This window comes from Salvelinus sp. IW2-2015, linkage group LG20 (assembly GCF_002910315.2).
Source record: "Salvelinus sp. IW2-2015 linkage group LG20, ASM291031v2, whole genome shotgun sequence".
Classification (NCBI taxonomy): domain Eukaryota; kingdom Metazoa; phylum Chordata; class Actinopteri; order Salmoniformes; family Salmonidae; genus Salvelinus; species Salvelinus sp. IW2-2015.
Window position 1 is genome coordinate 16,751,198 of NC_036860.1, and position 17,831 is coordinate 16,769,028.

At 41.1% G+C, this 17,831-nt stretch overlaps 2 protein-coding genes across 3 annotated transcripts in view; both read right to left on the reverse strand.

Annotated features, from left to right (window-relative positions):
* The window catches only part of xpo6 (exportin 6), a 75,017-nt gene extending 73,111 nt beyond the window's left edge, over positions 1-1,906 (reverse strand). Inside the window, exon 1 of the mRNA XM_024011511.2 lies at positions 1,633-1,906. Within this exon, the coding sequence (XP_023867279.1) occupies positions 1,633-1,635 (3 nt within the window). The 5' untranslated portion in view covers positions 1,636-1,906. The remainder of the gene's footprint in view (positions 1-1,632) is intronic.
* A 4,781-nt stretch (positions 1,907-6,687) lies between these two features.
* antkmt (adenine nucleotide translocase lysine methyltransferase) lies at positions 6,688-17,818 on the reverse strand. Of its 2 annotated transcripts, none has more exons than XM_024013334.2 (6): positions 17,759-17,818; positions 15,853-16,015; positions 12,931-13,035; positions 8,514-8,654; positions 7,892-7,942; positions 6,688-7,626 (listed from the first exon to the last, which is right to left on the reverse strand). In XM_024013334.2, the coding sequence occupies exons 2-6, from the start codon at positions 16,012-16,014 to the stop codon at positions 7,420-7,422; spliced, it is 666 nt and encodes a 221-aa protein (XP_023869102.1). In that variant the 5' UTR covers position 16,015; positions 17,759-17,818; the 3' UTR covers positions 6,688-7,419. The 2 variants fall into 2 exon arrangements, with proteins under 2 accessions (XP_023869102.1, XP_070305347.1); XM_070449246.1 differs by lacking the exon at positions 17,759-17,818 and adding an exon at positions 16,842-17,752.
* Between the last annotated feature and the right edge of the window lie 13 nt (positions 17,819-17,831).

The window sequence follows — 17,831 nt, forward strand, 5'->3', positions numbered from 1 at the left end:
GGGCTGCTCGGCCATGGAAACCCATTTCATGAAGCTGCTTCCAGAGGCAGTTTGAAACTCAGTAGTGAGTGTTGGAACCGAGGACAGACGGTTTTTACTCACTTCAGAACTCGGCGGTCCCATTCTGTGACCTTGCGTTGCCTACCACTTTGCGGCTGAGCCGTTGTTGCGCCTAGACATTTCCACTTCACAATAACTGCACTTAAAGTTGAACGGGGCAGCTCTATTGAACCTTAATTTAACTAGGCAGGGCGAACTGACTTGTTGTAAAAGTGGCATCCTATGACAGTGCCATGTTGAAAGTCACTGAACTCTTCAGTAAGGCCATTCTACTCCCAATGTTGGTTTAAGGAGATTGCACGGCTGTGTGCTCGATTTTATACACCTGTCAGCAACAGGTGTGGCTGAAATAGTAGAATCCACTAATTTGAAGGGCTGTCCACATACTTCTGTATATATAGTGTATTTCAACGCTGTATGGCAGGTGTGAATGTCTGACTGAAAACATTTACGAGGCTGCTTTGAGCCACAGCTCATTCTAACTACGTTAAAATGTAATCACATCATTGTTTTCGCAAGACAGCGTGGTATCGAGAATCCTCACGACCAAGTGAAAAATCTTGTGTGACCCCTGTCTGTGTCACATTGTTTAGTCTGCGCACCACTACGTTGGAAAAACAAAAAAAACGACAGGAATGACGATCGTTTAATGTGAGAGGCTCAACAATGTTAGGATTTTGAAAGTTAAGTAGTGTACACACAGCTTTAGGGGCAGTAAGGTCAAATGGATGTCACAAATTCATCCAAATTGCATAGGGCCCAGGACAGACGCTTCACTGTGACGCATATGGAAAATACTCACTAACTTCCTCATCGCATTAGTAATTTCCACTCAACTGGCATTCATAATCATAGTATAATGGTATGCACTAAACTAGCAGCAAAGGGCATCTGTGATGACAACTAAAATGTCAATTCAGTATTTAAGAGAGTATTGTGTTAAATTATTAACATTTGAGTCAGGAAGGACAGTATAGCAAAAAGGAATATAGTGATTCCTCTGCATATCTGAAGCATCTTGCAGATCAAAAGGCCCGAATTCTTCAAATGGGCCGCAACATGCAAGGATTACTCAATGCAAATATTTGGTCTCGCAAGATGGGCGTCTTGTGTCGCAGACAGACGAATTCGACACACATCCCGGAAACCAGGTAGCCTACTCATGTGTGGAGCACAAACAAGAACCGTTATCTTGTGCGACAGGGTTTGAATACAATTTAAAATATATTTTCTTCCAGAATTATATACTGGGAAAATATCGTTGAATAGATCAGTTAGAAAGCTTTAAAGATATGATACGCCACATTTGACTATACCGGTAACTAACACATGCATGCAAATAATCAGTGCAATAAATGGATATGACTCAATACTAAGGATTTCACATTTTCATAAAAATATTATACTCAGTAAAGGATAGACCATTTCTGTTCAGTTATCGCTTTGCTGAAGTCTACAGCATCCATTCTACATTGTCCTATGTATTGTATTTTTAATAGAATCCATTTCCTGACATGTTAGTTAATTAGCTAGTTAACTGTAATAATGTGGCAAAATAAAACTCATACTCACCATTTTCGGAGTTAATTTTGATGGCTCTCCTGGCGTCCAATAAATATTTGTAGCAAGCAGGCTACTTGAGGTGTTGGCTACACCGGCAGAGGCTCATGTTGTGGCAATGGGCCCACTCGCGACTACAAGACACCGCGACATCGCATCATAAAAATGCAGGTAAAGTCATTTATTAATCTAAATGTCGATACAATGTATGGCTTTTAAGAGACGACCCTTGCTATTGTTGATAATGTTGCTACACGGGGTTTAGTGGAGGTGAACCAGACATGTAGCTAACTTTGCCTAGCTGTTGCAGTGGGAACCCTGGTAAAAAATAAAGCACGCATTAAAAATTGTCTGTTTGAGGGGTTTACGTCGTAAGTCCTCCGGAAAATCTAATACAAACTGAATTTACAGCAGCGTGCTTGTTCCTGTTTTCTGTGTTATTCTCCTCAAGCGGCTCTGCCCAGACCCAGTGTTAGCTTTGGCTAAGCTAACTGGTTGCTTTGGAGCTGCTGTACTGAGCCTTAGGCCTTGCAGTCGCAACTTCCTTCCGGGGAATCAGCCCCTCCCCGCCGGAAGTAACATTTAAATCTTGAGCCGGATGAGTCCGCCGGCCACAAACAAAATATAGCGTATTATATTAAATATTTTCACAAGTCTATCTATATTTGCAAACGCCCCACTAAGGGTGGCACATTTAGAATAGTAATTATGTTATCAATTTACAGCACACACGTATCAAGATCATGCTTCCCTCCACCCCATCATAACCTTGGCCCCATGCACTTTTTTCTTTCTTTGAAGATACTCAGCAATATAAGGTTTTTTAAATGCCCATTACCCCCAGAAATGTCTGAGTGATGCATCAGAGCAGTGACACCGGTGTACCAAAAATTAGATCTGAGATGCTGAGAGACACTAGTCTGAATCTCAGCCACCATCTGGCTCTGACTGCCATTTTCTGGAGTGGCCCGAGTGGGCTTTATAAACCCACATTAATCTTGCCAGTTAGACGCTGTTTCTGCCTGCAGAGGGCTAAATAAACACAAACCAATCTTAACTCAGAATCAGGCACACAAGGAGCCTCTGGGGAATGATGGCCTCACCATAATCATTTGTGCCTGATCAGGTGTGTTTCCCCCCAAATCATCCTATGTCCTTTGCCTAGTGCTAAACATGGTCTTCATGTTTTTGTGAAACTCACTCCAGATCTATATATTTTTGTATGTCACATACAATGCCAAAACATTTTCTGAAAGGAAAAACAAAGGTTGACTTTTGATGATCTGGTGAAAACACCAGCTTATTAGTCTTAAAACCGTTGAAGCCACAATCTAGCTCTTAACTGAGGGCTTGGTTTGAACGGTAGCGATGCGTGGGTTAAATCACTGTGGAAGCCATAAAAAAAACTAATTTTTGTATTTGTATTTATTAGCGATCCCCATGAGAAATTGCCAAGGCAGCAGCTACTCTTTCTGAGGTCCAAACACATTAAGGAAATTTCAATACACATAAAACAAAATATGAAACAGTACATCATAACATTATTACACTAGTACATATCTACAATACAAAATGTATAATACCACCATACAACAATATTACAATGTACATGTGTGTAGAGCGCTTGTGCTAGCGCCTGTGTGCATACATATTACAACCTACGTATATTACAACCTATGTGTTTGCTCCATAACTTGTTACTTCATACGCCTTTATGACCATGATATACAGTGCATTCGGAAAGTATTCAGACCCCTTGACTTTTTACATTTTTTGTTACATGACAGCCTTATTATAAAATGTATTACATGTTTTTTTCTCCTCAATCTACACACAATACCCTACAAAGCAAAAACAGGTTTAGAATATTTTATAAATGTATTAAAAATAAAAAACTGAAATATGACATATACATAAGTATTCAGACCCTTTACTCAGTACTTTGTTGAAGCACCTTTGGCAGAGATTACAGCCTTGAGTCTTCTTGGGTATGACGCTACAAGCTTGGCACACCTATATTTGGGGAGTTTATCCCATTCTTCTCCCATTCTTCTCCTCTCAAGCTCTGTCAGGTTGGATGGGGAGCGTCGCTGCACAACTATTTTCAGGTCTCTCCAGAAATGTTCAATCGGGTTCAAGTCTGGGCTCCGGATGGGCCACTCATGGACATTCAGACTTGTCCCAAAGCCACTGCTGCGTTGTCTTGGCTGGTCGTTATTCTTTTGGAAGGTGAACCTTCGCCCCAGTCTGAGGTCCTGCGCTCTGGAGCAGATTTTCATCAAGGATTTCTGTACTTTGCTCCGTTCATCTTTCCCCTTGGTCCAGACTAGTATCACAGTCGCTGAAAATCACAGCATGATTCTGCCATCACCATGCTTCACCGTAGGGATGATGCCAGGTTTCCTCCAGACGTGACACTTGGCATTCAGGTCAAAGAGTTCGATCTTGGTTTCATCAGACCAGATAATCTTGTTTCTCATGGTCTGAGAGTCTTTAGATGCCTTTTAGTAAACTCCAAGCAGGCTGTCATGTGCCTTTCAATGAGGAGTGGCTCCTGTCTGACCACTCTACCATAAAGGTCTGATTGGTGGAATGTCAGAGTGCTGTCAGAGTGACCATCGGGTTCTTGGTCACCTCCCTGACCAAGGCCCTTCTCCTCGATGACTCAGTTTGTCTGGGCGGCCAGCTCTAGGAAGAGTCTTGGTGGTTCCAAACCTCTTCTATTTAAGAATGATGGAGGCCACAGTGTTCTTCGGGACCTTCAATGCTGCAGAAATGTTTTGGTACCCTTCCCCAGATCTGTACCTCGACACAATCCTGTCTCGGAGCACTACGGATAATTCCTTCGACCTCATGGCTTGTTTTTTTTCTTTAACATGCACTGTCAACTGTGGGACCTTATAAACTCAGCAAAAAAGAAACGTTCCCTTTTTCAGGACCCTGTCTTTCAAAGATAATTAGTAAAAATCCAAATAACTTCACAGATCTTCATTGTATAGGGTTTAATCACTGTTTCCCATGCTTGTTCAATGAACCACAATCAATTAATGAACATGCACCTGTGGAACGGTCATTAAGACATTAACAGCTTACAGACGGTAGTCAATTAAGGTCACAGTTACGAAACCTTAGGACACTAAAGAAGCCTTTCTATTGACTCTGAAAAACACCAAAAGAAAGATGCCCAGGGTCCATGCTCATCTGCATGAACGTGCCTTAGGCATGCTGCAAGGAGGCATGAGGACTGCAGATGTGGCCAGGGCAATAAATTGCACACCACGTGTAACAACACCTGCACAGGATCGGTACATCCGAACATCACACCTGCGGGCAGGTACAGGATGGCAACAACAACTGTCCGAGTTACACCAGGAACGCACAATCACTCCATCAGTGCTCAGACTGTTCACAATATGCTGAGAGAGACTGGACTGAGGACTTGTAGGCCTGTTGTAAGGCAGGTCCTCACCAGACATCACTGGCAACAACGTCGCCATGGGCACAAACCCACTGCCGCTGGACCAGACAGGACTGGCAAAAAGTGCTCTTTAAATTTTTTTTATTTTACCTACATACACATGGTTAGCAGCTGTTAATGCGAGTGTAGCGAAATGCTTGTGCTTCTAGTTCCGACAATGCAGTAATAACCAACAAGTAATCTAACCTAACAATTCCACAACTACTACCTTATACACACACAAGTGTAAAGGGATAAAGAATATGTACATAAATATATATGAATGAGTGATGGTACAGAACGGCATAGGCAAGATGCAGTAGATGGTATAGAGTACAGTATATACATATGAGATGAGTAATGTAGGGTATGGTAAACATATAAAAGTGGCATTGTTTAAAGTGGCTAGTGATACATGTATTACATAAATTTTTCCATTATTAAAGTGTCAGGAGTTGAGTCAGTATGTTTGCAGCAGCCACTCAATGTGGCTGTTTAACAGTCTGATGGCCTTGAGATAGAAGCTGTTTTTCAGTCTCTCGGTCCCTGCTTTGATGCACCTGTACTGACCTCGCCTTCTGGGTGATAGCGGGGTGAACAGGCAGTGGCTTGGGTGGTTGTTGTCCTTGATGATCTTTATGGCCTTCCTGTGACCAAGGAACGCGAAGCGAGGCGGCCATCTCGGTCGGCGCCGGAAGTAGGCCGGAAGTAGGCAAGTCAGTTAAGAACAAATTCTTATTTTCAATGACGGCCTAGGAACAGTGGGTTAACTGCCTTGTTCAGGGGCAGAACAACAGATTTTTACCTTGTCAGCTCGGGAATTCGATCTTGCAACCTTTCGGTTACTAGTCCAACGCTCTAACCACTAGGCTACCTGCTGCCCTCTTCACTGACGAGTCATGGTTTTGTCTCACCAGGGGTGATGGTCGGATTCGGGTTTATCGTCGAAGGAATGAGCATTACACCGAGGCCTGTACTCTATAGCGGGATCGATTTGGTGGTGGAGGGTCCGTCATGGTCTGGGGCGGTGTGTCACAGCATCGTCGGATTGAGCTTGTTGTCATTGCAGGCAATCTCTACGCTGTGCGTTACAGGGAAGACATCCTCCTCCCTCATGTGGTACCCTTCCTGCAGGCTCATCCTGACATGACCCTCCAGCATGACAATGCCACCAGCCATACTGCTCGTTCTGTGTGTGATTTCCTACAAGACAGGAATGTCAGTGTTCTGCCATGGCCAGCGAAGAGCCCGGATCTCAATCTCATTGACCACGTCTGGGCTCTGTTGGATCGGAGAGTGAGGGCTAGGGCCATTCCCCCCAGAAATGTCCGGGAACTTGCAGGTGCCTTAGTGGAAGAGTGAGGTAACATCTCACAGCAAGAACTGGCAAATCTGGTGCAGTCCTTGAGGAGATGCACTGCAGCACTTAATGCAGCTGGTGGCCACACCAGATACTGACTTTTGATTTTGACCCCAGGGACACATTATTCCATTTCTGTTAGTCACATGTCTGTGGAACTTGTTCAGTTTATGTCTCAGTTGTTGAATATTGTTATGTTCATACACATATTTACACATACACATGTTAAGTTTGCTAAAAATAAATGCAGTTGACCGTGAGAGGATGTTTATTGACAGGTGTGTACCTTTGCAAATCATATTCAATCCATTTAATTTGCCACAGGTAGACTCCAATCAAGGTGTAGAAACATCTCAGGGATGATCAATGGACACAACAATGGACACCTGAGCTCAATTTAAAGTTTCCTAGCAAAGGGACTGAATACTTATGTTAATAAGGTATCTGGTTTTAATTTTGAATACATTTGCTAAAATTTCTAAAACCTGTTTTTGCTTTGTCTTTATGGGGTACTGTGTGTAGATTGAGGAGGACATGTTTTTATTTAATCCATTTTAGAATACGGCTGTAACGTAACAAAATGTGGAAAAGGTATGGTTTTTAAAGATGTCTGGATTGTACCATGTGCTTGGTAGTTTATCTGTTGACAGGTTCATATACTCAGACGGCATCTCACTCCCTGGTCTTTTCTCAATTCCTACCACGAAGAGTTTTGAAATCAACCACACACCCTTTGAAACAGCTGTTGTTTTCAGAAGGCGAGGAGAGAACAGAGGCAAGGAATTGAGAAAATCCAGAAACCCAACAACACTGTGAGGAGTGGGTCTCAGTCAGCTACTTGTGTCAACCCATGTAGATGAAAATGGTTTGTCCCTCCTCCTCAGACTCCAAATGGTTTCTTCCATCATACAAACGCTCATGCTTATGTCTCATGCTCATGTCTTCCTGGTCCAATCAGTTACTTGGTTCTCTCACTTTCAGTTCAAACTGGTGATTTCAACTCTTTAGGTACAGGTAGCACAGCACTCCCTGCTGGCAGTCTTTGGGCCTGCATGGTATAGGCCCAAGCTCTGTCTACACCATCTCCTTCAATCCTGCATGGAGTCCACTCAGTGAAGGGAAACCTACCGGCTACTACCAGGGCGTCATCTGGAAGCTCAGCCTCCATCTTCTCCTGCAGTAAAGAGAGCTAGGCAGACACATACACACATAGTCATCCAGCTGTCTGTTTTTCAAATCAGTTGGCTTGCAGCTGTCTATTCATTTATAGCTAGCTAACAGGTGTTTTTGTTCCGGCAGTGAGAAGCCAGATGATATGGGAATTGAACCCTCAACCTCGTCACCAGTGGCACCATGCCCCAACTTACTGAGCAAATGGTTTGACCGCTATGGCTGAGTATACGTATCGTCTGCACACATTAATTAATAATGTGTGCCAATGCAAAAAGACTTACCACGCTGGGGGCCAAAAACACAGTAACATTCTTACACTCAGTAAGGTCCACCTGGAATGAGAGATGCAAATATCACAATCAAAAAATCAACCTATCTATTAGCCACATTTTATTTATTTTTATCATAATTGTATTTTTACCATGTAAACATGTCCTCTTTGAATGTAGCTGAACAAAGCAACACAAACAGTGACCAAAAACAAATAAGAGTAACCAAGACACTACAGTAAGTAGGGTCCTGTGTTTTTCCTGACCTAATCTGGAAAAACTCCTGGCCCTAACAATAAGGCTTGGTAAAACAACTAGTAGTAACTCTTTGTGGAACTAGTAATAGTGAAAAAGGTATAAAATATGTGGATACATTTTTACCAACAACCAAACATGTGAACTCAACTCAAAACTTAATCAACCCCTAGCCCCTGCCCCCTGGACATGTATGTAGTTTTTAAAAAATTGGATAGGTGTAAGCAATATGCTGAAAATTCCAACAAGCCTATCAGAGTGCAAGATTAAGCTATTAGCCATATTGTTTACCGATCCAATCCTCTTAGATCTGAAGTGAAGAAGCTAGCAGTTGGTTTGGGGTTGGGAAAAAGACACATAACATCTGCCTGTTTCACACCTTCCAGAGGTCTTCCTGCCGATACGACACCTTCCCATAATGGCCTGCTCTCCATGCGTGGAAGTTAGCTAGACGAACTAACCAGGGGTTGAGTTCGTATCCTACTGTGGGACCAAAGCCGTGTTTGTGTGCTTCCAGCACCTGAAAAGATAAAAACATGAATTTGGTTCTCAACAAAGGTACCGTTTCTCTCTCTTTCACACATGCACACACACACCTTGTGGACACCAAAGTCCTGTTGCAGCTTACACATTCAGCATACACAGATACCCATTCCATATCTGCAGGAGCATGCCCAAACCAAAAATTAGAGCTGGGCGATATATTAAATGAATTCGATAAATTCGAATGTACAGTTGAAGTCAGAAGTTTACATACACCTCAGCCAAATACATTTAAACTCAGTTTTTCACAATTCCTGACATTTAATCCTAGTAAAACATTCCCTGTCTTAGGTCAGTTAGGATCACCACTTTATTTTAATAATGTGAAATGTCAGAATAATAGTAGAGAATTATTTATTTCAGCTTTTATTTCTTTCATCACATTCCCAGTGGGTCAGAAGTTGACATACACTCAATTAGTATTTGGTAGCATTGCCTTTAAATTGTTTAACTTGGGTCAAACATTTCGGGTAGCCTTCCACAAGCTTCCCAGAATAAGTTGGGTGAATTTTGTCCCATTCCTCCTCACAGAGATGGTGTAACTGAGTAAGGTTTGTAGACCTCCTTGCATGCAAACGCTTTTTCAGTTCTGCCCACACATTTTCTATGGGATTGAGGTCAGGGCTTTGTGATHGCCACTCCAATACCTTGACTTTGTTGTCCTTAAGCCATTTTGCCACAACTTTGGATGTATGCTTGGGGTCATTATCCATTTGGAAGACCCATTTGCGACCAAGCTTTAAATTCCTGACTGATGTCTTGAGATGTTGCTTCAATATATCCACATAATGTTCCAACCTCATGATGCCGTCTATTTTGTGAAGTCCACCAGTCCCTCCTGCAGCAAAGCACCCCCACAACATGATGCTGCCTCTCCCGTGCTTCACGGATGGGATGGTGTTCTTCGGCTTGCAAGGCTCCACCTTTTTCCTCCAAACATAACGATGGCTATTATGGCCAAACAGTTCTATTTTTGTTTCACCAGACCAGAGGACATTTCTCCAAAAAGTACGATCTTTGTCCCCATGTGCAGTTGCAAACCGTAGTCTGGCTTTTTTATGCTTCTTCCTTGCTGAGAGGCCTTTCAAGTTATATCGATATAGGACTCGTTTTACTGTGGATATAGATACTTTTGTACCTGTTTCCTCCAGCATCTTCACAAGGTCCTTTGCTGTTGTTCTGGGATTGATTTGCACAAAGTACGTTCATCTCTAGGAGACAGAACGCGTCTTCTTCCTGAGCAGTATGACGGCTGCGTGGTCCCATGGTGTTTATACTTGCGTACTATTGTTTGTACAGATGAACGTGGTACCTTCAGGCGTTTGGAAATTGCTCCCAATGATGAACCAGACTTGTGGAGATCTACAATTCTTTTTATGAGGTCTTGGCTAATTTCTTTTGTTTATCCCATGATGTCAAACAAAGAGGCACTGAGTTTGAAGGTAGGCCTRGAAATACATCCACAGGTACACCTCCAATTGACTCAGATGAGGCTAATTGGCATCATCTATCAGAAGCTTCTAAAGCCATGACATAATTTTCTGGAATTTTCCAAGCTGTTTAAAGGCACAGTCAACTTAGTGTATGTAAACTTCTGACCCACTGGAATTGTGATACAGTGAATTATAAGTGAAATAATCTGTCTGTAAACAATTGTTGGAAAAATGACTTGTGTCATGCACAAAGTAGATGTCCTAACCGACTTGCCAAAACTATAGTTTGTTAACAAGAAATTTGTGGAGTGGTTGAAAAATGAATTTTAATGACTACAACCTAAGTGTATATAAACTTCCGACTTCAACTGTATGTTTCTCAATAATCATGTTTTTATTTGTTTTTATGAGCATTTATGTCCGCTTGTTCTCATTTGGGTCTCGTCTCCTTCGCTCCTCCTGTGCTGTGTGAAGTTTACTATTCACACACACACACACTGTTTTCCCACAGTTCTGTTAAAGATGGTAGGTGTTCAGCAGGCGTCAGCGAAGGACACTGGGTGCTAACTAGCTAGCTAGGAGGGCTCCGGTACACAGCAGGCGGGAGCGACACCAGTAGCTAGCTAGCTAGCTGTCCTTCACCCCCGAAAAACTCAGATAATACTTTTAATTCCCTTTTGACCCACATTTTATATAACATAGACAATCAGGGGAAATCCAGAATATCAAAAGTGTCACACAAGCATGAAGACAGGTTACTTGGGGGGGTGGGGTGGGGGGGGCATAGAATGCTCCGAATTACGGGCCGCAATCACACACTATTGTCTCTACTTGCTATTTGCAGTTCAGGTTTGGTCCAACAGAATCGGTCATATGGACACCAAAACACATTGAGACATTATTTTACTGTAATAAAGAAGAAGTTAACCTTTATAACGTTAACCTATTTATGTCTCCACTCTACAGAGCAAACACTACTAAAACAGGAGTATAACATTCTGGAAAATGTATTCTCAGTTTGTAGCAGGAGGCATAACATACCGCTAGTAGCATTTTTGCCAAAGACCGTTATACTAGCGGTCTAGTCTGTGTTTTATAAATGTACAATAAGCATAAAACACAATTATATAAGGAATTGTCAACTCGTTCTCATTCTGAGAAACAAGGTAGGCCACTTAATTCCACATCTGAACAAAGTGGACAGGCTAGCATTCTGTTCAAACAGTTGGAGACAGACAGAAGGGCGTAACAATTAAAGTGTTCTAACTTGTTAGCTAGCAAATAGATCCAAGTTGGCTAAACTTGAAATATAAAGATTAGCTGGCTACTCACTAGCATGTGGGCTTGTGCTTGAGAGATTGTTTATGAGACCTGTGTTAATTTTCTATAATGCCTGCTACAATAAGTTAGTCATTAGTGAATGTGCATTATGCATGGTTCTGGTTAAATTTGTAACAAAAAGGGCATTTTCATAGACAAACTTGAAAGCCAGATCAGTGATTATTGCAAAAAAGCAGGTTCAACTATTTTAATAAAGAGAGTCGCACACTCCATATATAAACTCCCAGTAATTTATTGGGTATTTACCAACATTTCGGCATCACTGTGCTTTCTTCAGGGTAATGTCATGAATACTTGAACCAGGTTATGTAGACAAACAGTGTAAGTAGTGCAACCAATGACAATAGTGAGGGGTGTGTCATAATGATTAGGTTAATTAGAATGAATTAGTGAAACTGTTAAAAAACAACAGTTTATGGCATATTAAATATATTAGGCTATTGTTATCATATAGAAACAATTGAATATTGCACATAATATTAGCATCAACATACATTATTGTTTAATTCAATTTCACATGACTATCCAGCAGCATCTCACTATGTTGAAGCTAACCATCCAATCTCCTCCCTCAAATACACAGGCATTGAGTATGTTGCTCTACCAAGTAGAGGAGGTAACATCGAGATCCTACTACTACAAAAGGGAGGCTTACTGTATATCCCATCTAAAAACATTGATCCCTAGTGGTCTGAATATTGACTTTGACCTCAGGCCCTTATGAACAAGTCTTATAAATGTATATATTCTTTCTACAGCCTATTAGCGTACACCTAATATGTTCCCCCTGTTGATGATGCTTATTATGCATTAAGGTTGAACCAAAAGATTACATGTAACAAATATGAAATACGAAACAATTAAATATGTGAAATTGAATTAAACAATAATGTATGTTGATGCTAGTATTATGTACAATATTCAATTATGTTTCTATATGATAATAGCCTAATATATTGAATATGCCATAAACTATTGTTTTTTTAACAGTTTCACTAATTCATTCTAATTAACTTAATCACTATGACACTCCCCTCACTATTGTCATTGGTTGCACTAATTATACTGTTTGTCTACATAACCTGGTTCAAGTATTCATGACATTACCCTGAAGAAGGCACAGTGGTGCCGAAACATTGGTAAATACCCAATAAATTACTGAGAGTTTATATATGGAGTGTGCGACTCGCTTTATTTTCATAGTTTATAGTCAGCACCTCCACACAAACATATTTTTCTGGGTGTGCGCCAGCTCATGTTTTTTATTAAACTATTTTAATGAAAAAATGTAATTATTAGCAGGTCTTATGGTTGTGGAAGGCTTGTATTTAGCGTACGTATAATTTTACTGTTTGAAATGAAGTGTATTTTACCTTTAATTGTACAACAAATCTTATTTAGAGTTGATATATTGTGAATCGGCCATAAGTTTGAAAAAATTGATATAATTTTTAAGCCACATCGCTCAGCCCTACTTACAATCCTGCCATCACCGGAGCCCAAGTCCACAAGGTTACCATGTCGACCACTCAGCAGTGCCATCACATTCCGCACTTGTTTCTTGCTGGCGGGGAGATAGGGCACCTGCAGAAAATATCGCAACCCACATCGGTTATCAGAACTAGGAGACAGAAATGTCTTTAACACTTGACTTAACAAGACTACAGATGCAATGTACTACCATGCGGTTATAATGCATCGTAAGAGTTGTCATGAGCATGTATAACGCCCTTATGTCTTATAAAGGCGTCAGCATGCTTCAGTTCGGCTGGCGCCTAGCTGACCTCAGCTAGTCGAACCGAACGAAGGTGCTCGCATACTCCCTTAAAATAACAAGAAAAAAGCAACAATGGTACCGTGTGGCTCAGTTGGTAGAGCATGGTCGTTTCCAACGCCAGGGTTTTGGGTTTGATTCCCACGGGAGACGAGTACGAAAATGTATGCCCTCATTACTGTAAATTGCTCTGGATAAGAGTGTCTGCTAAATTACTCCAGTCCTTGGGGCCTAATTGGTCTCACATGTTTTCCCCCAGCCCCAGCGTACACACCTGACTCCAATAATCAACTAATGATGATCTACAGTTTAGAATGCAATCCGTTTGACACCACTCCGGCCCCACAAGGACTGGAGTTGCTCAGCCCCGTCTTATAATCATCTCATAATGATTCTGATTTAATAAAAAAATGGCAATCTGTGAATAGTACATCCATTTTGGGACTTTTACATTTAATGATAAACCCATAGATTCTCAAAGAATATGACTTATAAAAGCCTCATGAGCTCAGTTCAACTGTCGTGCGTACCCCAGCATAATACAAAATATAAGCTTATTTTACTCCATTGTTTGTAAACAATGTCATTGTAAACAAACACTGTATAGCGTCATGGTTAAAACTATAATTTTGGTATCATGGATGGTCAGTCCCTGCATCCATAGCTCTGCCTATGAATTTGAGAGTGGTTACTGATTACATTTCTCCAGCCCCATCCCACAGCTGTTAATCAAAACAGTGGCGGGTAGCCCTCTTTGTTATTGAACGGAGCTTGCCCATTTAAAAATGTGATATAAAGACAGGAATAGCATATTATAAGCCTTATTATAAGACATTATAAAGGCTCATATTATAAAGCATTATACCTGGATGCTTTAAAGTGAAGTGTAAACTATAGAGCCGACACAATTCCCCAATCCTCATGACAGAAAGACAAATCTGATCTACATAATATACACTGAACAAACATATAAAACTCAACATGTAAAGTGTTGGTCCCATGTTTCATGAGCTGAAATAAAAGATAGCAGAAATGTTCCATATGCACAAAAAGCTAATTTCTCTCAAATTGTGCACAAATTTGTTTACATCCCTGTTAGTGAGCAGCTCTCCTTTGAGAAGATAATCCATCCACTTGACAGGTGTGGCATATCAAGAAGCTGATTAAAACAGCATGATCATTACACAGGCACACCTTGTGCTGGGGACAATAAAAGGCCACTAAAATGTGCAGTTTTGTCACACAACACAATGCCACAGATGTKTCAAGTTGAGGGAGCATGCAATTGGCATGCTGACTGCAGGAATGTCTACCAGAGCTGTTGCCAGATAATTTAAATGTTCATTTCTCTATCATAAGCCGTCTATAGCATCATTTTAGAGAATTTGGCAGTATGTCCAACCAGCCTCAACCACTGACCACGTGTATGCCATTGTGTGGGCGAACGGTTTGCTGATATCAACGTTGTGAACAGAGTGCCACATGGTGGCTGTGGGGTTATGGTACGGGCAGGCATAAGCTACAGACAACGAACACAATTGCTTTTATCAAATGGCAATTTGAATACACAGAGATACCGTGATGAGATCCTGAGGCCCATTGTCATGCCATTCATCTGCTGCCATCACATGTAGACATGATAATGCACAGTCTCATGTCGCAAGGATCTGTACACAATTCCTGGAAGCTAAAATGTCCCAGTTCTTCCATGGCCTTCAAACTCACCAGACATGTCACCCATTGAGCAGTCCACCTGGTCGTGCTGCTGCTCCAGTTTCAACTGTTCTGCCTGCGGCTATGGAACCCTGACCTGTTCACCGGACGTGCTACCTTGTCCCAGACCTGCTGTTTTCAACTCTCTAGAGACAGCAGGAGCGGTAGAGATGCTCGGAATGATCGGCTATGGAAAGCCAACTGACATTTACTCCTGAGGTGCTGACCTGTTGCACCCTCTACAACCACTGTGATTATTATTATTTCATCTATGAACATTTGAACATCTTGGCCATGTTCTGGTATAATCTCCACCCGGCACAACCAGAAGAGGACTGGCCACCCATCATAGCCTGGTTTCTCTCTAGGTTTCTTCCTAGTTTACGGCCTTTCTAGGGAGTTTTCCCTAGCCACCGTGCTTCTACACCTGCATTGCTTGCTGTTATGGGGTTTTAGGCTGGGTTTCTGTACATCACTTTGTGACATCAGCTGATGTAAGAAGGGCTTTATAAATACATTTGATTGATTGAGCAAGTTTTGGATGCTCTGGATATCCAGCAACTTCGCACAGCTATTGAAGATTAGTGGGACAACATTCCACAGCCAACAATCAACCGCCTGATCAACTCTACGCAAAAGAGATGAGGTATGAGGCAAATGGTGGTCATACCAGATACGGACTGATTTTCTGATCCACGCCCCTGCATTTCTTTTTAAGGTATCTGTCACCAACAGATACATGTCTGTATTCCCAGTCATGAATTTATTTAATGTGACTTATTTCCTTATATGAATAGTAACTCAGTAAAATCTTTGAAATTGTTATATGTTACATTTATATTTTTGTTCAGTGTATTTATATCTGATGATTCTGTAATTTAATTGCACCCCAGTGAACATGGCCCAGGTCTTACCTGTAACCTCAGAGGGACTTTTCGAAATCCTGGCATGAGAACCCCTGCCCACATGGCATAGACAGCTAGCCCTGTGCCAGCAGTTATCTGGACAATTCCCCAAGCACCTAGATGTTTCTCCTTGAACTCTGCAAGAAACTCTTCCGGACTGTCCTCTTCCATACTTGAAATACAAAAMATATATTTTGGCAATAAAGAAATGTGTTATATTTAAGCAATAAGAACCAAGGGGGTGTGGTATATGAACAAAATACAACGGCTAAGGGCTGTTCATAAGCACGAAGCAGCGCGTTGTGTCTGGACACAGCCCTTAGCCGTAGTATATTGGCCATATACCACAAACCCCCGAGGTAACTTAATGCTATTATAAACTGGTTACCAACGTAATTTGAACAGAAAAAACATTGATTTGTCATACAACCGTGGTATACAGTCTGATATGCCACGGCTTTCAGCATTCAGGAGCCAAACTACCCAGTTTATAATATGCAGTTAGTATAGCCTAGTAGTCTCTAGTCCTGTTGCAGCACATAATCTAATGAGTCTTTATCAGGGCTATCAATAAACCTGGAATATTGAAAGATGATAGCTAACGACACATTTTTGTTCTGGAAAAAATATAATTGAATGGTGTTATATCTTTGTATGACTCAGTTTTTACTACAATATAGGCTAGATTATTACAAATGACATTCATAAACTTTCAACATACAGTGCAGTCGGAAAGTATTCAGATCCTTTGACTTTTTCCACATTTTGTTACATTACCGCCTTATTCTAAAATTGATTAAAATAAAAAAAAATCCCTCATCAATCTACACACAATACCCCATAATGACAAAGCAAAAACAGGTTTAGAAATGTTAGCTAACTTATATATATAAAAAAACAGATATGACATTTACATAAGTATTCATACTCTTTACTCAGTACTTTGTTGAAGCACCTTTGGCAGTGATTACAGCCTTGACGCTACAATCTTGGCACACCTGTATTTGGGAAGTTTCTCCTATTCTTCTCTGCAGATCATCTCAAGCTCCGTCAGGTGGATTGGGGAGCAAAAATTGCATTTTTGTACACCTGAATTACATTCATTTCCAATGAAACAACTGCGTTTGCCTTGCAGCATTGTTGCAGAGCGTTCGGTGTGGTGCATATGTTGGATTTATCAAACGTATCCGTCAAACTGTATGCATAGAAGGCTTGACAAAAATGGTAGCAGAAGGTGAATGTTGAACTTTTGTTGCATACATATCCAGATGACGCTGTGTAATATTTTGCGCAACAACACTGTCGGTGTGTTCGACGCGTTACTATATCATAACAAAAATGTTTTATGATATAGCCAATTGTGACTTTGTGGCTATGGAATCTAGTTGAAACCGTTTATTATCTGCACACGGGCAGATCAAAATCAAGCCTTCGCCCAATCTTTGTCCAAATAATCAATAACAAAAACCCTAAACCAGGAACTACTGCTGCTCATAATCACATCATTCTTGTCATCGCTAGAAGGGATCCAGTTTTTGTCAAATTAACGTCAGATTAGATTTTTCGTAGCAGATAAGGAGAATTGTGTTCAGGTTAATTGAAGGTTTAGCTAAAATGCGCGTTAATTTGACAAAATCTGGATCCCTTCTAGCCATGACCTATAATATAATTAAACGTTAGCCTATACGGATTCTCGCGGTTTCACCTCCACGAGAGATGACCGACTGGGTTTATCCATTGTTTTGATGAGATCTTGCATTTCTGAGCTAACCTTTTATTAGTTGTTATAACGAACAAGCAATGTAACATAAATCGCTTGAGGATTTACGAGAACATAAATGATGCATTCATTTCTTCTAATACGTGATAACATGTAGTTAAGAGAAAAGAAAATAACCGAGTAGCAAATACAGACCTGTCAAATTGCAACCTTGAACGGATCTTACTCGTGACGGACCGGACGAATGAGTCCGTATGCTAATGCGTTG